The 24,689-nt window shown below is 42.7% G+C and overlaps 2 protein-coding genes across 2 annotated transcripts; both read right to left on the bottom strand.

Moving 5' to 3' along the window:
* Positions 1-987: 987 nt before the first annotated feature.
* On the bottom strand, positions 988-14,682 carry LOC120044010 (MICAL-like protein 2). The gene is made up of 14 exons (XM_038988603.1): positions 14,540-14,682; positions 13,590-13,638; positions 11,486-11,627; positions 10,963-11,102; positions 5,894-6,027; positions 5,301-5,807; positions 3,898-4,103; positions 3,269-3,333; positions 2,971-3,088; positions 1,743-1,845; positions 1,582-1,655; positions 1,346-1,460; positions 1,168-1,214; positions 988-1,070 (listed from the first exon to the last, which is right to left on the bottom strand). The coding sequence occupies exons 1-14, from the start codon at positions 14,680-14,682 to the stop codon at positions 988-990; spliced, it is 1,926 nt and encodes a 641-aa protein (XP_038844531.1).
* A 2,941-nt stretch (positions 14,683-17,623) lies between these two features.
* Positions 17,624-20,094, bottom strand: LOC120044009 (retinal homeobox protein Rx1-like). The gene is made up of 4 exons (XM_038988602.1): positions 19,860-20,094; positions 19,365-19,522; positions 18,706-19,098; positions 17,624-17,695 (listed from the first exon to the last, which is right to left on the bottom strand). The coding sequence occupies exons 1-4, from the start codon at positions 20,092-20,094 to the stop codon at positions 17,624-17,626; spliced, it is 858 nt and encodes a 285-aa protein (XP_038844530.1).
* Positions 20,095-24,689: the final 4,595 nt, after the last annotated feature.

The following is a 24,689-nucleotide window of genomic DNA, read 5'->3' as shown; positions in this document are numbered from 1 at the left end:
AGATTAAAAGCTCAATACAACCACTAGTCTATAAGGCTTTTCCTGTGCATAAGCTACTGCTCTACGTAAGCTTTCACAATGTTATTGCATCAGCAGAGTTGGAACTTTTTGCAGCATTTATAAAATTAGCAAAGAAATTAACTGTCTGTACTGTGGCAAATTGGATTCAGGTTCCTGCCTGGTTCCTATAAGGTAAAACCATGGTGCCACCTACAGCACGACAGGAGAAATACAGCCTTTAAAATGTGGCAGTGTAGAACACGCTGCTCAACACTTCACTGGTCTACAACCGGATTCCACTCAAAATGTTAGTTTGTAATAACGTACTTTTTGGAATAATAATGAAGTACATTGGTATTAAAATAGACATACTGGAGCTAAAAACATCACTCATAAAGGCACTCTTTTGATACTAACAACTTAATCACAGTGATATGGATTCTCCTTCACCATTATCCGGTGCAACAAAAACAGTTATATCATTTTGCATTTGACTCATTCTAACAGTGACTCTTGAACACCTCTTCACAACAATCCCAACCTAGATGTGTGGCGAAAAAACTAACTAAGTTAAGCAAACCATGAGCTAAACTGTGAACTCTTAGATATACACCGTAACGCAGAAGGACAAAACATCACATTATGATCAGTCAAGTGTCATGAGACCCATCTCAAGAACAACAACTGAACACTAAATGAAGAGTGAAAGCCTGGAGTCTTCTCAAACAAAAAGCATTTCTAAACAAACCTTTGCGATGAAACCCCAACTTGATCTGATAAGTAGCTGAAAAAAAAAGTTAGTCTTTGACCTTCAGATCTTTCAGGATGAGCAACATACAATCTTGTTACTTGTTAGCGCAACTCCAATACCGCCATGAACACAAGTTGGTGTACACACTCTGTATCATTGAAAATATAAAGCCAATTTAAAAACAATCCAGACACATTGGAAGACGCATACCTCGCCCCTAGAGCAGGGTAGAACAATCAAAACACGGTGACCTTTTTACTACTTTTTCGTCTGAACAGCATTTTGAAGGACTTCCTCTTGATTTTGGATTTTTTAAGTCCTGTCCACCAGAACAAAGAGAGAAAATGACATTAAACAAGGAACATCCCAGGGTTTAAAGACAGGGGCATTTTAAATCAACCACTTTAAATACTCACCAAGAGTCTGCATCATTTCATTCAACTGCTGATCCTCTTCATCTTCCCTAAAATAGAGAACAGGTTTATGTTTTTCAAGTTACACATCCAGCTTGACCTCAGTGACCATTGCAGATAAAAAAAAGGGTCACAACTCACATCAAATTGTACAAGCAATAAAGTTGCGCCATTTCCCTACCTGAGCCTGTCTTCATCCAGTCCTTCTACAATGGCGTTTCTACCGTTCACAATCTCCATCAACCTCTCCATCAGCCTGCTCTCTCGCCGACGCTCCTCTGTAGACTTCAGATGATCTGTGACACCAGGGATAAGACCTGTGTTAGACATAGGAGCACTACAACACGGTAGCTGCTGATCTGTTAGGGGGATGTAAAGTGAACAGTTGAGGTGCTGTGTGAACATTGTGCCTCCTACCTGGTTTCTCCAACAGTCTGCGCAGCTCACCCTCCACCCCAGGCTGCTGCTCCTCCAGGTCTTGAGTCTTAGCTCTGACAAATGCAATAAGTGATTTTTAAGCCATTGTAAACCCGAAATAGTGCATATACATTTGGGTAACATTTAACTTAAGTACTCACATGTACACAAGCTCCGACTCCCTCCTAATGTACGTCTGCTTCTTTCGGATAAGGTTGAACCAGTCAACCATCAGAGGGTCCATCAAAATGTCCCCCTTGCCCTCTGCAAAAGGCCAGTGTCAAGGAAGTTCATTGGCAATACATAAAATAAATTACATCTATTTGTGCAAGACTTATGAACAAAATGAATCACGGTGTTCCAGTCCAACATGCACATTGAGCCTTTGTCAGTGCCTAAGGGCTGTGGGTATACAAACACACCAGCCACAACCAATAGTATAAACTGGCCTGGGACAGAGAGAAGAGAAGTGTCCCATTAACTCCCCCTGCCTCCTATCAGCAGGACAGACAGGTGCATGTAAGGAGTGAGGGAGGGAGTAAAGCAGTGAACCGGATAATAATATTAATATAACTGTGCCCAGATGGTGACCTTGAGCAGAGCAATCAGGCCCCCCTACTGCTCCTGCTCTGTCTGCAGCCACAGCCAGTCTCTGGGGCTGGTCAGCTCTTCACCACCACCTCTATCACTCAAGGGAGATGGATAGTATCAGAGAGGGAGAAGGTACCCTCATGTGGGCAGTGCCTGCCTCTCGCCTCATTGGGCCGTAGAGGAGGGAAATGGAACCTGTTCGCCAGTCACACCTCTCCCCTCCAGGCTGTGTGGGTTTGGATTCCAGTGTAAAGTCCCAGGTGGGCTGCAGGGATAACATGCTCACCATCAGAGCACAACTCAAAACTGAGAATAGTGGAGGGACTGGGCCATTTCAATTGAAGTACATTAATAAATATCTAATCATAAAGGCTGGTCTATTTGGAAGTTTACTTGGAAATAAACTTTGATAGAGGGGGAGAATCTCAATTGCATACTCTCCCCTTCTCAAAACCCATGGGAGAAGGTCAGAGGGGAGGGGCTTCTGGCTTTCTCATCCAATGGGTTGAGGCGAGGAGCAGGCAATTGAGATTCTCCCATGGTGTCCTTCAAAATCCTGTCCTGAAAAAAGACCCAGTTAGGGTTGAAACATGGTCCGTCTTCTTTAACATAACTGTGTGCAGAATCACTTGTCCTTTAAGTCCTTCAAAAGCCAGACCAGTCCCAAAACCAATAACTTAACTAAAATGAGAAAGTGTATGCAGAGGACCTCCCTCCCACTTGCTTTGGCAATCGCTATTAGTCAACATCAACAGAGGGAGGGACACTGGGAGTAAAGGGAAGTTCATTGGAAAGTACCTTCCTCACAGCTGCGAAGCCTCTTCTCCATCTCCACTCCCTTCCTCTCCAAATCACCCAGGCTGTCTTCAATATCACGCAGCTCCTTCACTATCTGGTCCATGGGGATGTGATGGGACTTACATTGAACAAAACAAAGAAAAACCCACAGTGTCACCACCAACTGCTAATCCTGTGTAATTATTTAACTATGACATGAAAATGTCATAAGAATATTACATATTTTCACATAGGATAGTTATTTCCTGATAAGCTCTAGTAACATGCCACTATGTATGAGACATAACTGACAACTTACCGAGGGTGAACTCATTTCAGACTGGGAGGTGTTTGTGGGTGACAAATACTTTCCATTTTTGGAGCCTAAGAGGTAGATAAAATAGGATTATTACATATCTAATGGCTGACAATCAGGGAGCCATTGTCACACAAGACTTAACTTAAACAAAATAAACAGGCTAAGACATAAGAAAAAAAAAGATGAAAACATCAATGGTTGAGACAATGTCTGGTAATAGAAAGTGAAGGCCCAGTCTAACCTGTGGAGCCCTGGCGAAGCTGTTTAGGAGACATAGGTGGAGAATAATTGCCATCCGTTGAGCCTAAAAAAACCCAAATGTAACCGATTAATAAACTGCAATATATTCCAAATATATTGTTGCGATGCAATCACTGAATGGAGTTCTTGTTTTTACCCAATCCTGCAAAGCTGTGGTGAGGCTTATTGGGAGTGGGAACCCTGTGCCAGACAGGAACCAGGGGAGGAGTGGACAACAGAGGAGTAGAATAATTCCCATTTTTTGTACCTAGAAGGTGAAGCGCGATATAATTTAAAATCCCAACAAGTCATTGAAAATGTTTAGGGTCTCATAAATGATTGAGTAATCACTACTCTGCCAAGTATAGAGGATAATAAAAAGCATGTACCCAAGCCTCCAGAGCCGCAACGGGGCTGCTTGGGAGACGGAGCTCTGAGAGACACCGGGCTAGGTGGAGGAGGGTTGAAGGCAGGTGGGGGAATCGGATGAGAGGTAGAGCGGATGTTGACGACGATACTAGTAGCAAAAGACTTCAAAGTGGCTTCAGGTTTGGGTTGCTCAACAATGATCATTTGGTCCCCAGAGTCAGAGGTCCTGGAGAAAGAGGGTGCATGTAAGGAGCAGGAAAATATTGTACTTTCCCCTGAAATCAACCATTTTGGATTGAACATACAGTAAGTACAAAAAGAACATTCAGCCTCACCTTATATATATTTAGAAATAATGGAGGTGAGAAAACAGTGGAGGGGGTCATCAGGGGGAATTCTGGGAAACTAGTTAGTGGTGCACTAGGGTTCATTTCAGCCATAGCACTCCTTGGGACTTGTGAGGATGGGGGAGGAGAGTGGCTGCAATTTGAGCCAGTCAGCCATAACAGAGCAGGGCGAGGCAGGATGAATCCGCAGGCTGGAGGAGTGGATACATGAGACGCCCAACTGGTTAGCTCTCCAGATCAGATATATAATTGAATCTCTCACCCGGGTGACAATACCTGCCTTCCCTTTGTGTGGATGTACAGGATTAGAAAGAAAATGGTTGATTAATAGATAACTGACGAGCAGTCCAGACTTACTTCAGTCCTGGTCCATTTTTAACAGGCTTGAGCTTTGATCGCCAGTTAACAGGAGCCTCTGCACGGTCTGCATTTACTGCCAAAGAAATACATTTTGAAAGGAGAGTATGATTCAAGCTCCTTATCAAATTCTACAATTTAATTTAGTGATAAAAAAACATTTTAAAAAAGGGCTAAACAAGCTGGGATGACCAAATTAAAAATGGCTGTTAGTGAAGACTGCTAATGCACTAGCAGCGCATCTTATTTTCATGCTCTTAAAATAGACTTTTGTTAAACTGTATGGAAATGCTGTTCGCGGCTACACCCTTGTATTAACAAGGTAATCGAAAGCGTTCCAGCTTTTGAAGCTTCCCTTATGACCCATTGTAAAAACATGATCGTGATAAAGTTCTGAAAATGAAGTGTAATTAAAAAAGCTTGCCTTTGGTGGAGGATACAGTTGATGGTCTGGCGCTGGCTTTGTTGACAGTGTTAAGCAATTCCTTATTGCTGGTGGGGCTGGTGAAGAGTTGTCCTGCTGTGCCTGGCCCACATTTAGCCTGCTTCCAGCTGGGGAGGTCAGCTGAGCTTACCATGTCTTCAAACCTGGGAAGCAATACTATCACCATTAGGTTTGGAAATGTACATTTAGTATTTGCTGACATCCACAAAATGAGATGAACTGTGCACACTTGAAGACTAAAAGCCTGTAGGTAAACCCATAGGCCTTTTCTCACCTCCTTTCTGCTGGTCGGATAACAAAGTATCTGGTGTTATTGTTGTTGCAGTTCGCCTCAACTAGTTTCTTGGTAATGACAGCCCTGGCTCGGTTCTTCTCTTCCTCAGGACTCAGGGGCACCGTCGGCAGTACTGAGGGCTTCTGGCTGCTGGAGGGGCCCTCTGGGGTGGGGGTAGAGGACTGGAAGAACCTCTGCCGTGCTGCCTGGGTTCTCTGGGCCGAGCTGGTCCATGGTTGGGGAGCTGGGGTGGTGGTCTCCACAGGCTTCAAGACACACTTGATGGGGGTCAAAGGCACAGAGGTCGGGCGGGACACAGACTGGACTCTGCTGGTGTCACTTTTGGATTCAACGTTGGCGCTTGGGCATCCGGTCTGGATGACAACCCCAGAGGGAGGTTTGTTGTAGCCATTCTTGGTGTTCTGGTGGTCATTACAGATGAAGCAACCTGGCTCCTTCCCTGGTTTATAGGCCCTAGCCAGGAGGACGTTGGAGCATTCACTGCACCTGGTGAAAGGTGCAACATAAAAAGGTGTCAACATGTTTTAACCATAATGATGGAGCTGCTGTATATGTTTAAAGCGGACATTTACTTGAAGCAGCTCCTGTGGTAAAGCTTCCCCTCGATGAAGTGCCGTTGGACCAGATGAACGTGGCATTTGCACACAACACATTTACTGCTGAGAGTGCCCGTCTTATTGGAGCTCTCCACCAAGACATCAGTCTTCTGTGGAGGGGAGAGAGAGAAATCAAATTAAGTGTTTAGGTCACGTACTCATGTTAAAAAAAAATAAAAAAGTCCTCACAGTCAACTGCATTTATTATCAGCAAAAATATGTCATGTTCATACAAATATTTACACAAGATTCAACAACTGAGACATACTGAACAAGTTCCACAGACATGTGACTAACAGAAATTAAATGTGTCCCTGAACAAAGGGGAGCTCTCCACAAACAGTATGGCTGGTGGCATTGTCATGCTGGAGGGTCATGTCAAAATGAGCTTGCAGGAAGGGTACCACATGAGGTAGGTGGATGTCTTCCCTGTAACACACAGCGTTGAGATTTGCCTGCAATGACAACAAGCTCAGTCCGATGATGCTGTGACACACCGCCCCAGACCATGACGGACCCTCCACCAAATCGCTCCCGCTCCAGAGTACAGGCCTCGGTGTAACACTCATTCCGTTGACGATAAACTCGAACCGACCATCACCCCTGGTGAGACAAAACCGCGACTCGTCAGTGAAGAGCACTTATTGTCAGTCCCGTCTGGTCCAGCGACGGTGGGTTTGTGCCCATAGGCGACGTTGTTGACGGTGATGTCTGGTGAGGACCTGCCTTACAACAGGCCTACAAGCTCTCAGTCCAGCCTATTGTGGACAGTCTGAGCACTGATTGAGGGATTGTGCGTTCCTGGTGTAACTCGGGCAGTTGTTGCCATCCTGTACCTGTCCCGCAGGTGTGATGTTCGGATGTACCGATATTGTTACACGTGGTCTGCCACTGCGAGGACGATCAGCTGTCCGTCCTGTCTCCCTGTAGCGCTGTCTTAGACGTCTCACAGTACAGGCATTGCAATTTATTGCCCTGGCCACATCTGCAGTCCTCATGCCTCCTTGCAGCATGCCTAAGGCAAGTTCACGCAGATGAGCAGGGACCCTGGGCATCTTTCTTTTGGTGTTTTTCAGAGTCAATAGAAAGGCCTCTTTAGTGTCCTAAGTTTTCATAACTGTGACCTTAATTGCCTACCATCTGTAAGCTGTTAGTGCCTATACGACCGTTCCACAGGTGCATGTTCATTAATTGTTTACGGTTCATCGAACAAGCATTGGAAACAGTGTTTAAACTGTTTACAATGAAGATCTGTGAAGTTATCTTTGAAAGACAGGGTCCTGAAAAAGGGACGTTTTAGATACATTACATAACCAAAAGTATGTGGACACCTGCTCGTCAAACATCTCATGCCAAAATCATGGGCATTCATTTGGAGTTGGTCGACCCTTTACTGCTTTAACAGCCTCCACTCTTCTGGGAAGGCTTTCCACTACATGTTGGAACACTGCTGCAGGAACTTGCTTCCATTCAGCCACAACAGCATTAGTGAGTTCGGGCACTGATGTTGGGCGATGAGGCCTGGCTCGCAGTTGGCGGTCCAATTCATCCCAAAGAAGGTGGTAGATGGAGTTAAGGTCAGGGGTTTGTGCAGGCCAGTCAAGTTCTTCCACACCGAGCTTGACAAACCAGCATTAAGATTTCCCTTCAGTGGAACTAAGGGGCCTAGCCCAAACCATGAAAAACAGCCCCAGACCATTATTTATCCACTAAACCTTAGATGGCACTACACATTGGGGCAGGTAGCGTTCCTGGCCAAACTCAGATTCATCCATCGGACTGCCAAACAGTGAAGCGTGATTCAGGAAAATAACCTCACTCAACAAAACAAAGGAGATGATCATGGACTTCAGAAAACAGCAGACGGAGCACCCCCCTATCCACCGACTGGACAGTAGTGGAGATTGTGGAAAGTTAAGGTCCTCGGCGTACACATCACGGACAAACTGAAATGGTCCACCCACAGACAGCGTGGTGAAGAAGGCGCAACAGCGCCTCTTCAACCTCAGGAGGCTGAAGAAATTTGGTTTGTCATTCACATACTTTTACAGATGCACAATCGAGAGCATCCTGTCGGGCTGTATCGCCGCCTGGTACGGCAACTGCACCACCCACAACCGCAAGGCTCTCCAGAGGGTAGTGAGGTCTGCACAGCGCATCACCGGGGGCAAACTACCTGCCCTCCAGGACACCTACACCACCCGATGTCACAGTAAGGCCAAAAAGATCATCAAGGACAACAACCACCCGAGCCACTGCCTGTTCACCCCGCTATCATCCAGAAGGCGAGGTCAGTACAGGTGCATCAAAGCTGGAACCGAGAGACTGAAAAACAGCTTCTCTCTCAAGGCCATCAGACTGTTTAACAGCCATCACTAACATTGAGTGGCTGCTGCCAACATACGGACTCAAATCTCTAGCCACTTTAATAGTTGGATGTAATAAATGTATCACTAGTCACTTTAAAACAATGCCACTTTATATAATGTTTACATACCCTACATTACTCATCTGATATGTATACAGTGGGGTAAAAAAGTATTTAGTCAGCCACCAATTGTGCAAGTTCTCCCACTTAAAAAGATGAGGCCTGTAATTTTCATCATAGGTACACTTCAACTATGACAGACAAAATGAGAAAAAAAATGAAAAAAAATCACATTGTAGGATTTTTAATGAATTTATTTGCATATTATGGTGGAAAATAAGTATTTGGTCAATAACAAAAGTTTCTCTATACTTTGTTATATACCCTTTGTTGGCAATGACAGAGGTCAAACATTTTCTGTAAGTCTTCACAAGGTTTTCACACACTGTTGCTGGTATTTTGGCGCATTCCTCCATGCAGATCTCTAGAGCAGTGATGTTTTGGGGCTGTTGCTGGGCAACACACTTTCAACTCCCTCCAAAGATTTTCTTTGGGGTTGAGATCTGGAGACTGGCTAGGCCACTCCAGGACCTTGAAATGCTTCTTACGAAGCCACTCCTTCGTTGCCCGGGCGGTGTGTTTGGGATCATTGTCATGCTGAAAGACCCAGCCACGTTTCATCTTCACCCTTGCTGATGGAAGGAGGTTTTCACTCAATCTCACGATACATGGCTCCATTCATTCTTTCCTTTACACGGATCAGTCGTCCTGGTCCCTTTGCAGAAAAACAGCCCCAAAGCATGATGTTTCCACCCCCATGCTTCACAGTAGGTATGGTGTTCTTTGGATGCAACTCAGCATTCTTTGTCCTCCAAACACGACGAGTTGAGTTTTTACCAAAAAGTTCTATTTTGGTTTCATCTGACCATATGACATTCTCCCAATCTTCTTCTGGATCATCCAAATGCTCTCTAGTAAACTTCAGACGGGCCTGGACATGTACTGGCTTAAGCAGGGGGACACATCTGGCACTGCAGGATTTGAGTCCCTGGCGGCGTAGTGTGTTACTGATGGTAGGCTTTGTTACTTTGGTCCCAGCTCTCTGCAGGTCATTCACTAGGTCCCCCCGTGTGGTTCTGGGATTGTTGCTCACCGTTCTTGTGATCATTTTGACCCCACGGGGTGAGATCTTGCGTGGAGCCTCAGATCGAGGGAGATTATCAGTGGTCTTGTAGGTCTTCCATTTCCTAATAATTGCTCCCACAGTTGATTTCTTCAAACCAAGCTGCTTACCTATTGCAGATTCAGTCTTCCCAGCCTGGTGCAGGTCTACAATTTTGTTTCTGGTGTCCTTTGACAGCTCTTTGGTCTTAGCCATAGTGGAGTTTGGAGTGTGACTGTTTGAGGTTGTGGACAGGTGTCTTTTATACTGATAACAAGTTCAAACAGGTGCCATTAATACAGGTAACGAGTGGAGGACAGAGGAGCCTCTTAAAGAAGAAGTTACAGGTCTGAGAGCCAGAAATCTTGCTTGTTTGTAGGTGACCAAATACTTATTTTCCACCATAATTTGCAAATAAATTCATTAAAAATCCTACAATGTGATTTTCTGGATTTTTTTCCCTCATTTTGTCTGTCATAGTTGAGGTATACCTATGATGAAAATTACAGGCTTCTCATCTTTTAAAGTGGGAGAACTTGCACAATTGGTGGCTGACTAAATACTTTTTTGCCCCACTGTATACTGTACCATCTACTGCATCTTGCCTATGCCGTTCAGCCATCACTCATCCATATATTTATATGTACATATTCTTATTAATTCCTTAACACGTGTGTATATATAAGGTAGTGGTTGTGAAATTGTTAGATTACTTGTTAGATATTACTGCATGGTCAGAACTAGAAGCACAAGCATTTCACTACACTCGCATTAACTGCTAACCATGTGTATGTGACCAATAAAAATTTGATTTGATTTTGATTCGTCACTCCAGAGAAAGCATTTCCACTGCTCCAGAGTCCAATGGCGGCGAGCATTACACCACTCGAGCCAACGCTTGGCATTGCGATCTTAAGCTTGTGTGGCTGCTCGGCAATGGAAACCCATTTCATGAAGCTCCTGACAAACAGTTAGTGCTGACGTTGCTTCCAAAGGCAATTTGGAACTCGGTCGTGAGCGTTGCAACAGAGGACAGACGATTTTTTACACACTACAGCACTCGGCGGTCCCGTTCTGTGAGCTTGTGTGGCTGACCACATCGAGCCATTGTTGCTCCTAGACTTTTCCACTTCACAATAACAGCACTTACAGTTGACTGGGGCAGCTCTAGCAGGGCAGACATTTTATGAACTGACTTGTTGGAAAGGTGGCATCCTATGACTGTGCCACATTGAAAGTCACTGAGCTCTGCAGTAAGGACATTCCACTGCCAATGTTTGTCTACGGAGATTGCATGGCTGTGTGCTTGAATCTATACACCTGTCAGCAACGGGTGTGGCTGAAATAGCCAAATCCACTAATTTGAAGGTGTGTCCACATACAGCGTACATTCAGTACTTCACCAAAATGTATACCTGTCAAACATCTGATAATTTGTATTTTTTCAAGACAAAGAGCCATTTGTACTCCTCTAACCTGAACAGCAGCTCTGGTTGCTTTGGGGGAGGTTTTCACCATGAGAGAGGAGGGAGGTGGACGATTCTCTATGGCCATTTTATACACCATGGTTTTGGCCACCACCGGGAGATTCTTCTTTCCACATGGCTCCTCCTTGGAGCCCTCTGCTGGTCTTTTCACAGCACCCACCCCTCCAACTGGAAAAAACATTGGCCATCAGAAATCAAAGGGTTGAGCCACAATAGTCTACGATACATGAACCAACAGCTCAGTAGAGATGCTTTGTGTATGTGAAACTGAAATAGTTTGGATATACAACATCTTATAAACCAATAACCATAAACAATTTGAAAAACAAAAACATTTGCCAAGTTTTAAATTTACTACTGATTGTAAGGACAAGCACATTACACTAAACAGGTTTGAAGCAACGTTTTCATCCAATTTAACACAACATGACACCTGTGTACTTCACACAATCACCTTAAGTAACACCTCACCAGGAAAGGAAACACTTATAGTGCAACATATAGGCTAGTGCTCCAATGTAACAAAGCTGCCTCAAGTCAGACAGCCTTACTAGGGTTGCGTCCGTGGAAGTAGTTGTAGTACTGGGAGACGTAGGTGAGGACACTCAGTCGGTCTGGGATCCTAAGGGCCACCATGTCCTCTGCATCCAGCAGAGCAGCGATCCCCAGCTTGTCCTCTGCAACCCGGAAAGCCTGAAGTTAAAATAAAACACTTGTTTTATTAACCAACCCTAAAGCCATAGACAGTCAAAAATTAGAGGGGTCAGGTGTATTGTGGAGTACCCCCTAGTAAGCAGAACAGTTCGTAAAAATGTACAATGTTTTTTGTAAATGTTCAAAAAAAGCTGAGGTAATAAGGAAAAATCTTACATAATTTGAATAACACTTTCCCAATGTTCTTGAGGGTTTCTTAATATACAAAGCAGCTACTTAATTTAACTGTAAACAAGCCAGACAAAATGGTCTCTTCAGAAATAGAAAATCGTAAAGTCCAGCCAGCAGCTGTTTGTGGCCCCATGCTGGGGAGGTCTGGACAGGGGGTGAATAATGAATAGCACATTTCCTGTGCACACTCAGCCCTGGGAACAAGGAGGGAGAAGGAGAACGGGGCATTGTTCAGGATCAACCTGGACGTGCTCATTAAAATGTTAAAGTACAGCCTTGCAGAACGGCATATCCGTTCACGTTGGAGCAGGAGAAAGCCAAAAATTTCTACATTTGAGATTCTCTGTATAACTAACGGAATTGGCCATTGTTGCTGTACCGTAACGAAACAGAGTCTGGACAAGACAAATGCATATTTGTAGTCTGTAGTGACAGATACACCCACCACAGAGAGAAACCTGAGAGACACACATGAAGGACTGGGACCGCCTTGTCATGAAATACAGACTAAAAAGAAGTAGCTACACAAAATGGGTGTTTGGATTCCACCATGGGGGAATTCCTTCCTAGTTGGTTGGTCAAATAGTCTACCGTTACTAATACTGAGAAAAATATACACTCTTCTTTGTGGTTTAAAACATGTTCTTATGCAACCTCCCAAGCACTGTTGTCTCACCATACTGTCTAACATTTGTAAATGGACCTTTTTCATGCGGATCGAGTGGCCCACGGATAACAGTAAGCCTCATTCATAATGAATAACCCAGGGAGCCTCTTCTGGTACTCAGGTTCTTAACAGACGCTGTGGGGGATCGCCACGACTAGCAGCTAGTGTTTTGCAACAGATCCTGGAGTGCATAGAACACTATGAGGTCTGTAATCCTCAAAAACAGAGGAAATCAGCACAGAGAGAATGACTAAATTATGGACAAGTCCCAGCTGCGCTGCTGTTTGACTCATTCTTATCCCAACAGTCCTAACACACATCCTGGTATGAAGGAAATATGGGGGGGGGGAAATAAGAGTTGGTCAAATAATTCCACAAAGAGTTAAAAATAAGTTAAATACAACCAAGTCAAACATAATGTCTGATGTTCTTCAGTTATTAATAGCTAAGCCGGCATCTGTCGAAGCATCAATAGAAATGAGTGTAACTAGCCAAAGTCACTACCAAGTGAATTGTTTACAGTGTAAGACTTACTGACTTGACACGCTCCGTACAACTCGCAGATGACATTCTCCTCACAATAAAACAGCAACATGGGACAGACCTTGTATAGCACCCCAAGCAGAGATGCTTTCCCAAACTACAGTTGGTGTATGAATAACCTTGCCTGGCACATGAAATCCTAGGAACACATATTGTCCAGTTATCAACTGGGAAAGACGTTCTGCATTTGGCCACTGCGTTTACATACTATGCATGATACAAGCAATAGGTCACATTCATGGTGAGCCATCACATTCTTTTCATGAGTTGCATTTAACATCACCCTTCAGAGCAAAACTTGTTTGCCCCAGTTCAATAGACAGACCTGAGGTCTATATCAAAATAACCATGAATAGACTTGTGCACAATTCCAGTCCTTTGGAGACTTCGCTAATAATAATAATAGGCCTGAACGTTACAAAGGACTTAACAATGCAATCCCCTCAAACACAAACCAACTGACTTCCTGATAAGATGGCCAAACAGTTCAGTATGGTCATGTCAATGTACAAACTTTAACTGTGCTGATGTTACATGCATAAATAGACAGTAAATCTTACCAAGTTGTTGTTGTCAAAAACATCCTCTTTATTCAAGGAGTCGTAGTCTCTGAATATAGAACACAGGGAAATTAATAATTCACATTGTGGATGTTGATTAAAGGTTATTCGCATATGAATTTGGGTGACTAACGTTAACTGCCCTGTTCAAGGAAAATAACCAGGTTTCTGGGATACATCAAATAATATTGTAATCCACTAGTACAGCAAGAAATCTTGTGGGAATGGTTATGCTGCGAGGTTTCTTTGTTTCAACATGCCTAGATAAATATAGGTTAAATAAAATGTAAAAAATTATCAACCAAATTTTGTCAAGCCTCTGGCTAAAAGGACGCTGGAGGGGGGATTCCCGCCACCATTGTTAGACAGGAAGCCACTGGGAATACTTTCCTTCAAAATAAATAGAACATGATAGCAAATAGCACTTTATTTCTATTGTATGTAGTGTTCAAGGGATTACATTAGGCCTAACGTTACATGAGAAAATTATTATTTTTTAATCATGATTTGAAGCTATAGCCTAAGCTACAAAATGTGTTTGCAAAGTAGAAGACAAAAACATGAACTGTTTGGTTATGATAAGGTACCTCGACAGTAGGCCAAGGTTTCCCAAACTCGGTAACGTTGCAAGTTTTGGTTTTTGCCCTAACATTACACAGCTGATTCAAATCAAGTAATCAAGCTCTGATCATCTGAATCAGCTGTGTAGTGTTATGGCAACAAAACAAAAAAAGTGCACCAAGTTTGGAAACACCGAGGTCGGTTATTCATAATATGATTCAAAATATTACAAGTTTTAACTAACGTTAGCTTTAACAGCGAATGCCCATCGAAGTGTTTGGACGTATTGATTGTTTCCAGCTGCTAATGATTTGTTGCACCTGATTAACCATTACGTTGAACATCAATTCTTCACCCAAATCTATATTTTAAGTCATTATAATGCTTACATTAGGTCCGGTCTGTACTTATGGATAAGCGCACAGAACGCCAACCCGTCTCTAAAAGAAGTTGTCATGTTGATGATAGCCACATCTCGGTACCCATTACATTGAAGTTTGCACCACTGTTGAAGCGCCTTGATGGCAGCCATCCTTCCCGGAGCGCGTCCTGTCAAATAAATGACTTCAGGAAAAAAAATATATACCAAAGAGAAGTATGCAACCAGTGGGTGTTATGTCTTATTTCAGGTGATGTGCAGGTAGTAGAAAACAAGATACCGATTACCAAGAAAGAAAAGCCAGTTCAAACTGTTCAATCATCAGCTGATGCTCGCGACTGATACGCAACCATTGCATACCTCATGAAAAAGTATATTGGCGTGACGCAAGGGGGCGAGGCTTTGGTTCAGTAGCCTAGTTAACGCTGTTAATTATCATTTTACACCGTGACATAATTGCACTTTTTAATAATCACAGTGTTGGCAATTAATCGGTAATTTTTAGTGTCTGTCCGGTTATCAAATATTCATTTGCATTATGTCCTGAATAGTCTATTTCAGAAAGGTAATCATTGGTATAAAAAAAAATATATACAATCAATGTTTACACTATTGTTGAAGTCTGTGTGGTTTTAATATCAATAGTTTTCATGGACATAATAGGCTATAGGCTACATTAACGCACTAATGAGCAGACATTAGTGTTGAAGCCTTAATGAGCAACTCAATTAGGCAATGAATACAAAGGATTCGGCTGAGCTCTTGTTTGCTCATTAGCATATGGGTCATTTGCATATGGGTCATTTTCATTCGAAAAACCAATGATACATATTTTAAGTTACATGTTGCAAACTCAGAAGAGGCTTAAAGTCTCCATTAAACGAATTAATCCAGACCCACTGACCCATTTGGGGTCACCAATAGTGGTTTTAAATTTGACCCAAATGAGATGGGTCCAAACTTGAGTGTGTCTGAAATTTGAGTATGACCCAACATAGGAGAAACTGACCCACCAAGAACTCGACAACCTCAACTAGATGCATAACGTACAAAGAGATTAGATGGACATTGATATATTTACAAACAGCAAAAAAAAATACATTTACTTGGTGTAAATAATACAAGTAGCCAAATACAAAGTAGGAACAACATACCAAAAAAAAGAAAACAAAATTGATTGGGAAAAACTTGTGTAGTAACACTGCAATTACACTAAAACGTTGTATTAACATGTTTTTTAAATATGAATTGTTTTAACATAATAGCAAAATATGTGTTACCAGACCTTGAAATCTACATAATATAAAGATATGGATAGTTGAATTATTACTGAAGCAAATGCACACTGGCAATAAATATGCTTCTGACAATGAATATACAATAATGATTGAATAAAGGAAGGACAGTTATAATAATACCCATGGGGTTTTCTCGTTTGAGCAAAAGATCGTCCTCCGTCCTCTCTCCTCCATGACCAGGAAACCGATAAGTGGTCAAGAGTGTGTCAAGTCATTAGTAGGCAAACGAAAGTGTCCTCCCCTTCTCGATAGCCAATTTTCATCAAGGATATTCATGTGTATCCTACCACGGAAGAGTTTTGAAATCTTCCACATCCCCTTGGAATCAGCTTTTGTTTTGTCAGAGGAGAAAAACATGCACACGTTTAAAAACAATATGCTACTTATTGTTTGTTTTATCTACAAAATCTCTTGCATAAGTAACTTAATTTGTTTTGATCACTTTACACTTATTTTGGGATCCACCCCAGTAAACGTAATTTTCCTAATGACGAGTGAGTGGAGAAGGACCGTATCATTTCAAGTAAGCGCATTTCCATCCACGTTCACTCCTCGATTAACTTGTTCCTTTTTCAGAGGCAAGAGAGGACGGAGGAGATGAGAAAATCTAACTGATAAAAGGCCCATGAATGGAGAAGAGATTTCATTACCAGAGGGGGGCACTGTTAGACTACAGAGAAACTTTTGAAAACAGACAGAAGACTCAAACTAACACTCAAGCAGAGCCGGCCCTGGGCATAAGTGACACAGGCGCTCGACCCACGGCCTTTATGGTGCCCCCAACTAAAAAAAATGAATAGGGGACTCGACTTAATGTTGAGCTTTAGAATAGGATAATACACAAGGTGCAATGTCGTGCATTAGCAGTTTTCCTCTTGCTATGTCAGTCACTCAATTAGCTCGTCAGGTAGCATTTTTTAGATTGGTAAATTAGTCTACCTAGCTATCTAAACTTGTAGTAGTCATGGGCAAATTAATTATCTACTGGGCACGAAGGGCATGTGTGCATAGGCCCCCTTTGATTTTGTTAGTCACTCTCAATCAGATATCATAAGTCATGGCAAAATATGTAGAATTTCAGTAAATATTCTGTATAACTGCACATTTTTCTCTCCGCGCCATGGCAAAATGTGTAGAATTGCAGGAAATTAAATTTAAAACTTTAAATGTTTCTCTCTGCTGTCAAGAACGCCCCGAAAAGGCTAGGGCCGGCCCTGCACTCAATATTTACATTCTCCTTTCATTACAATCCTTCCAAGTCCCAATTCATATCCCCAGATTCTGCATTGGAATTTGCAGTGACCTTGGCCAAGTGGTGTCATATCCCATGTTTCTTCCACAGAACTAAAGGCTGTTCATGTCATACAGGAGATTGGCCATACAAAAAAGGCCAACGTCTAAGCCCGAAGGAAGTGCTCTGACTGTGAAGCTGAAAATCCATTAGACTTGGAACAGCTGCTCTTTCCATGCTCTGAAAATCAACATAATAAGGTTTAGTAGGACAAATAGTGCCACCTCTGGAAAAGTAGTGATAATGATGATACAGGCTATTCTTACAGTCCCATCCTGTAAATATGTTTTAGCCGACTGTACTTTTTTAAACATCGATATACGGTATAGCTCAAGACGATACAAGATGTGAGTCGTCTTAATATACATTTCGACAATACCTATAAAAAATACAAACAGTGATAGCCCCTCTGATGTATTTAAATGACAGCACTGTTGTAAAAAGTTCATCTTTCTCAGCAAAAAACAACATGTATTTGCCTCGTAATCCTTAGAAAGCGTTCCTGTCATTGGGGCCAGTCATTTTTCAGCCACTTCCATTGGGCCTGTGGCAGCACGCAGACATCCTGCCTCTCGGTCTGCAGTGAAGGTAACAGGATAGCCCCGGCCAGGGTTGGGCTTGTCATCGATGAGGTCATTGAGAAGTCATCAGAGCGTTTCCTCTTAATTTGACCCTAATCTGATGGCTAATGTAAGAGCATTTAGTCACCAGTAATACAGCAGAATATCTAAAGACCCTGAGGTGATGGATGAAGGTCAGGACTGCATGTCTGAGTTTAACATGTATTATGCACAGATTTATTTAGGTGTGAAAAACCATGAATGTGTTAACTTAATAATTTATTCTGAATTGACTCATCTGGATAAATAAAGGTTAAATAAAATGAACCACCTCAGTGGGGAATGTGAAACAATGTCATCTTTGTCTCATGTGTTCAAGAGTTCAAGATAGTTCTTGATAGAAACTGAAATTGTTCAGCCAAAGTATAAAGACACATTAAGGATAAAATGTCAAGATGTTACTATGGATATACTATATATTTATAAGATGTTGTTATGGATATACTATATATTTATAAGATGTTACCATGGCTATACTATTTATTTATAAGATGTTACTGTGGATATACTATATATTTATAAGATGTTACTGTGGATATACTATATATTTATAAGATGTTGCTATGGATATACTATATATTTATAAGATGTTGCTATGGATATACTATATATTTATAAGATGTTGCTGTGGATATACTATATATTCACCTCTTCCTAGTCTGAGCATTTAAAATACACGTTTAGCGTGATTGTTGATAGAAAAAGATGTCCAGTACAGAAAAATAATGGCATTTCAAAACACAATACATTTATATAATATTAAACAAAAAAATCAGCACCTTTTGTAAATGTTAGTTCATATCCTCATTGAATAACAGAATGAATAAAACCAAGGATGGGGTATTTAGGCAAGTTGCCTCAACCATGATGAGGTCTTCGGGACCTGTTTGCAAAAGCCATGCATAGAGAAAGAGCCATATCAGTTGCTCTCTCTGTCGTCAATGTTCTGTGTTTGTGTCTGCAGTGCTGATGTCTCTCCTCCTCCTGATCTGGCCACAGTGCTATGGATCTCAGCCTCGTGCTCCCTGGCCTTGGCCCTCAGCTTGGCAATGCTACAGCAGCGGAACTCTTCTGGACTGGGCCCCTCCATCCCCTCCCATTCCCCTGCTGGCCCCTGAATCATACCCTGTATGGGGGTGGTCATCACAGCAGAACGAGGTACTTTAGTCCAGGGATAGCTTCCTTTCTCCTGCCTCCTCTCCCAGTGCTCGCCGTCAGAGCTCCCTAGCTCCGGTAAGCTCTTATTGGGTTTGTCTGTTGTTGTGTCCTCAGCATTGTCCTTCCTGGGAAATGGCTCTCCTAGCTGGCCCTGTAACTTTAGCTGCCTCCGCATCTTAGCCCGGCGGTTCTGAAACCACACCTGGTGAAAATAGAACCAATGTAATATGTAGAATATGAGAGAGTGAAATCTCTTACAATGCAAAACATAAGTTTCGAAAAATGTTTCAGTATCCACTAGATTTAACAGTTTTTTGATGTATTCATAAACAAATAATATTTATATATATATATTAAATACAGTAACATTGTGGCATGAAAGCTGATAGAAACAAAGATGGCTTCTAGAAATCAGAGTTCATGCATTAGTGAAAATGGTTTGGAAGGAAGAGGGTGTTGGGATCGTACCTGCACTCTGGCCTCGATGAGGTCCAGTCTGAGGGCCAGAGCTTCCCTCATGAAGACGTCAGGGTAGTGGGTGTTCTCAAAGGTCTTCTCCAGCTCCTCCAGCTGCCAGCTGCTGTAGTTGGCCCGCGCACGACGCTGCTTCACTGGCCTCTGTTCATCTGGAAAGCACAGCACAACCGCCAATTACACAATCGCCAACAGTTGACAAGGAACTAATGGCTCTAGATTGGATAATTAGCGCCGCCGTTCATTAGGCCCTCTTTAACCGTGCTTGATAATTGATTGTTTGTTAGGAGCTGTTAGGAAAATCTTTTGTAAACATTTACACTGCCATTAGACAGTGCTCAATGATTCTCTATGAGAAAATACATTCCACCAACTAATAAGCCAACACGTATCTGTAATAAATTGTCACACATGAATGTAAATATCCATGTGCTCTCCAAAGTTACAGTAATTCTGACATTCTAAGGCAGACTGTTGGTTGGAACTCACCCATGCTGGCCGTGAACTGCCCCATCCCAGCTGCCTGTGTGGCCAGGAACAGAGCCTCTTTGCAGGGCTCTGGTTGCAAGTAACTCCGCAGGGACTCATAGCTGATCAGGGGCCCAGGGATCAGGATCTGTGGAGGGGAGCCCAGTCTGGTGGGGAACGCAGGGAACAAGTGAGCTGCGGACGAGTGGAAGACTGCAGGTAGAAGAGTGGAGACCAACTGCCCAGGGCCAAACATTATCCAAAAGCTCTTAGAGGAGTCCAGAGTCTTAAGTGTCAATCCACTGGTATAAAGGGGACAGTCTGATACCAAAACAATGGGACGTATCTCAGGAGCACTTCACAACATCAGAGTAAACATTCTTGTTGAGGTTGGCACAAGATGGAGCAGAGGTCAAGTCTTGAGGCTTCTTTACCACAGTGAAATATAATAGGGCTGTTAATGAAGTACATCACCAGATCCAGAATGAAAGAAGTCACAGAATCTTCCACCATTAATTCTGAGGGATGAATTGCAGTCCTCAGCCATACATTGACTCTCGATCCAGAAGGCTGCCTAAGATGAAGGTTGACATGGAGACTCAGGAGGAGCTCAGGTGAGATGCAGGTGATGGGTGGGGAGGCGAGAGAGGACTGCACTCAGCAGGTAAGGGGGTCTCACCTTAGTCTGGTGAAGTTCTCTCTCCTATCCTGCTGTTCCCCCCTCCTTCCTTAGCAGTCACATGACTCACAGTGGGCCCAGACTGACTCCTGGGTGTGAGAGAGAGGGCTGGGCTTCAGAGAAATGGAGACAGGAATGTGAATCTGACCCATGATCCATCTCCAGGTAGATTTTCACACCATGGTATCATTCAATCAAAGTCCATTTAGAACCACAATGTACACTTTATCCTCTTCAACACACCAATCCCATACAATGTTTTGCATTCAACTTACATTATAGCAGCAGCTTCCACTCTCAATTTCATGTTGCACTCTGCATGGATTTGGTGTCTGAGGTTTACTTTGAACAAGTTAAGACATCGTTTAGCTTCGTAAATTTCAATCAAAGTGATGGATCAGACATCAAAGTGTGGAAATGACATTAAAAAACCAAAGCTTGAACGTTCAGTTGAACACGTACACCACAAATATTTGAGAATATCGCTCGTCTTTCAATTAATAGTTGTCAAGCAGAAGAAGAAGAAACGATTCCGATGACCAACTGGTACAGCCCTTCGGAGATGATCAAAACAGGCTCAGAGGTGCCAAACACAGAGCCACTGTTGCCAAGGTAAACATGTTCACGCTAATTACATCACCTAATTGACATGAAGTTGAATGATGACAATTAGCTGGATCGAAAATGTTTACCTAACACTTATTTCCTGATCTGATGTTCATTTTGGATGTTAGATACACTAAATGCAGTCATTATACACCCCAAAAATTTATACAATTAAAAATAATTGCTTTCCTAATAGCTAGGTCTAATCTTTCAAATGAAACGTTCAACAAAAACATTGGAAATGCTGTCATTAAATGACTAAAGTGGTCCCATCTAGTCTCTACTAGTCTTCCATCTAAAATAGGATCACCTGTTCAAATAGAAGGTATTGTTTGGTCTTCGGCTGAAGACAGAGTTCACTGACAATGGCTGTGGGTCAGGGCTCCTTGGCCTTTGAAAACAGATAACTTTCACAGCTAAGCTTCAACTGGAATTTGCACCTATTTCATGTCACCCAGATTTGTATTTTTATTAAAACATCTCCTCTTTCTCTCCAAGTAATATACACAATCCTAACATAAAGACTACAACAAATACATTGACATAGAGATTCCAATTGATAGGGAATTAATGGCAGTAATGATCACCGCAAGCATTGGAATTGTAAATATTGTGAATTTGTATGATTGTGTGCAGGGCTCCCTTGGGTTCAATGGGATTTTCCAAGTTTAAATACATTTAAATAAAATCGAATAAACCTATAAAAAGGTATTACCAGTGTTATACACATATGCAAGCAGGTTTTGTTACTGTGTAATAAGTTAGAGTTACTCAATCCCTCTTTCATGTCATCAGGTAAACTGTCCCAAATCACAGCTTAGTACGGGGCCTCAAAGTAAATCTCCACACATGCTGGAAGGAAGGTAATACAGCACTGTACTCCAACAGACCGTGACAGAGAGAGAGCATTCTCTCACACAAGAGCTACACGTATCCACTACAAAACTTATACACAATAATTAGGTCTCATACGCACGCACGCACACAGACAGAGAGACACACACTCTTTCTCTCACATAGTCAACTCACGTTGCTGTGCATACTCTTAAAGATCATCCACACCTTTCCCAAGCACCCCAGCTGTGGCCCCGGTGTTGAAGGATCTCTGATGAGTTGATCATGATGAGGACTGACTGTCTATGATGTGAATGAAACACAGGTGTGTCAATTAATCCGGAGATACGCATCACCTAACACACCCCGCTAACTGCTTATCGGATCAGACGGCGGCTAGAACATGCCACTGTCATGGTTGTCACCACAGACTGGCGGTTTGAACTGCATACCTTTGATCAGTTCCAGAACATCAGCAGGAGACATCTGGCCAAAGCCATGCTCCCAACACCAGGGGAAGGTGAATCACTGTCTAGTCAGAGGACAGCACCTCTCTCTCCTCTCCAGTGGGGCTTTCATCCACACCTGTTCAAACACTAAATAAAGCCTACGCACAGGTATAAAGGTCAATAGACAAACATCAGAAATACCTGGACAATCTTTATGTTAAGATGAACCTGTGAGCATGTTTATTGGTGCGTGTGTATGCGTGCGACAATGAGGCATCAACGTTCACTCTGCTCCAGCAGCCCCCAGTCATTTCTTGGCTTTGTCATTTCTAAAGCAAAAAGGAAAATAGATTAAAAGTGTCTAGTTTGAAGGGTGGGTAAATAAACATTGTGTGTGGGTTAGCACTGAATACTGAATGGCCATCTCCGTTCCATTTGTCCTTGGCACACAGGTAGACAGAGGGATTTCTGGGATGTCTGAAAGTAGACCCCCCCCCTGCTGTGTTTGGTCTGTCCCGGGTTCCTCTAATGCCCATTGATCCAGCTAATCAGGGGAGAAATTGGTGAAAAAACAGCAGGGGTGGTTTAGCCATCAGTAAGGGGCTCGTGTACAAATGAGCTGCTTGTGGATAATTGAAGGAGGCATTAGGACAACAATGGCAGTGGCTCACACCAGTCTTCACTGGTCTCTCAGGTATTCCCAGGTCCCTGGATCACATGGCAGCCTGTGAATTCCACAGCAGGCTTAAATAAAAATCACAGCATCATTAGTGGGCATTCAACATTGGGGGCAAAATGCACAATCTCCATGGATTTAAAAAACCCACCAACGTTGTTGTGCCTCTTTTTCCATTACTGACTTTAGTTTGAAATGGACTTGTTTGAGCTCGTATATATGGCTTACAAATGTAAATGTAAAGGGATAGTTCCAAAGAGGACAAGAGAAGCAATACAAGGAATGTTGGAATGAGAAATGCCAATACTCTGCAGTATAAGACCAACATAAAGAGCAGCTCTTTAGGTTAGTGCAGTGTTAGGCAATACATGTACCATACATAACAAAAGCCTTCAATGTTCTTTTTAAAGGACCTTTGAAACTGGCTCAACTATCAGATTTAACTGTGGATGTGTTAGTACAGGAACTTAGATGACAGAGATTGGGAACAACGCACAATATCATTAATACTCACCCATTAGAGTGACACTTCAAAACATCCGACTAAAGTTCTGACAAATGTCTTGTGAAGATGGATGATGTTCGTTGGTGTCACGGGACTGTGCATATGGCTGGTGTAATTTGCGGTCTGTAATAAGCAGCAATGAACACTGATAAGATCAACTGTTAATGAGAGCATAAGCGAAGCTTAAGGGTTGTTACTTAACTGTCTCTGCTGCTAATGACTTTTCAGATTGCCAAGCAGATTTTTCAGACAGGGTCTACCTAAACTCCACATTTTTATTTCCGATTCATTGCAAATTGTCAAAAAAATGCCATATGAAATCACAGCAAGGTTATCTCATCATCGGTTGCTTGTGGTTGCACTTACTCTTATTGACCAACATGAACTTTAAATCAAAGCATGGCAGTAGAATTTAATTCCGTCTCTTATTAAATTATTGTGATGGATGTGTTTGTCACATCCAGGGAAGACAAAGGGACATGTGTTTTAGAGCAGAGGAAGCCCCTATCTGCTCGATGCCTCACTCTCTCTGGTTGCTAAGAGTATCCTGCAGAGAGCAGGCTGATTGGTTTAGTTCTGGATCACTGGCTATGGGATAAAGCTGAGAGCCCAACCTGCTTTTCATGACAAAACGTTCAAGGGAAAGCGGCCACGATCCAAGAGCAATCACACTTTAGGCTTCAAAGTGCCAGGGGAAAAGAGAGGCGAGAGCCGGTCCACATTTTTTCCACGCCGGCCAAGTGCAACTCATGCGTGGAGGAAGACGAGATGATCTAAGGAGAGGAAGACAGGTGTGCTGGGCAGGTAGAGGCACATCGCGGCCCCTCCCAGGGGTGAGTGAGAGACAAGGACTCACCCCCACCTTCCTGCACTGTCCACTTTCACATGAACTAGCAAATCATCAAATTAACATTAAAACAACTATTTAAACTAATTGTTATGGGTTTGCAATCTGTGACTTTTCATAAAGCCATGATAGGGCTGTTACAAAATACCTAATGTGCAGCAGTAAAAATGATTAACTCGGAGCATGGCACATTGAGACAGTTTTAGTACAGACCACAGCACCAGGTGCTTCTGAGGGCATCAAATGCTAGTCTGA

The sequence above is a fragment of the Salvelinus namaycush genome, chromosome 3 (genome assembly GCF_016432855.1).
Source record: "Salvelinus namaycush isolate Seneca chromosome 3, SaNama_1.0, whole genome shotgun sequence".
In the NCBI taxonomy this organism is placed as follows: domain Eukaryota; kingdom Metazoa; phylum Chordata; class Actinopteri; order Salmoniformes; family Salmonidae; genus Salvelinus; species Salvelinus namaycush.
Note: the sequence above shows the minus strand (reverse complement) of the source record. Positions and strands in the feature narration are given on the sequence as shown.

Bases quoted from the DNA above. Each gene is read 5' to 3' on its own strand.
- LOC120044010 (XM_038988603.1), bottom strand. From the start codon at position 14,682: ATGGCTGCCATCAAGGCGCTTCAACAGTGGTGCAAACTTCAATGTAAT. The intron at 11,628-13,589 runs GTAAGATTTACT...TTTTAACTTCAG, and splicing joins TTTTTGACAACAACAACTTG to GCTTTCCGGGTTGCAGAGGA. The intron at 11,103-11,485 runs GTAAGGCTGTCT...TGTTTTTTCCAG, and splicing joins CTTCCACGGACGCAACCCTA to TTGGAGGGGTGGGTGCTGTG.
- LOC120044009 (XM_038988602.1), bottom strand. From the start codon at position 20,094: ATGTTTGGCCCTGGGCAGTTGGTCTCCACTCTTCTACCTGCAGTCTTC. The intron at 19,523-19,859 runs GTGAGTTCCAAC...TGTGCTTTCCAG, and splicing joins GCAGTTCACGGCCAGCATGG to ATGAACAGAGGCCAGTGAAG. The intron at 19,099-19,364 runs GTACGATCCCAA...TATTTTCACCAG, and splicing joins TCATCGAGGCCAGAGTGCAG to GTGTGGTTTCAGAACCGCCG.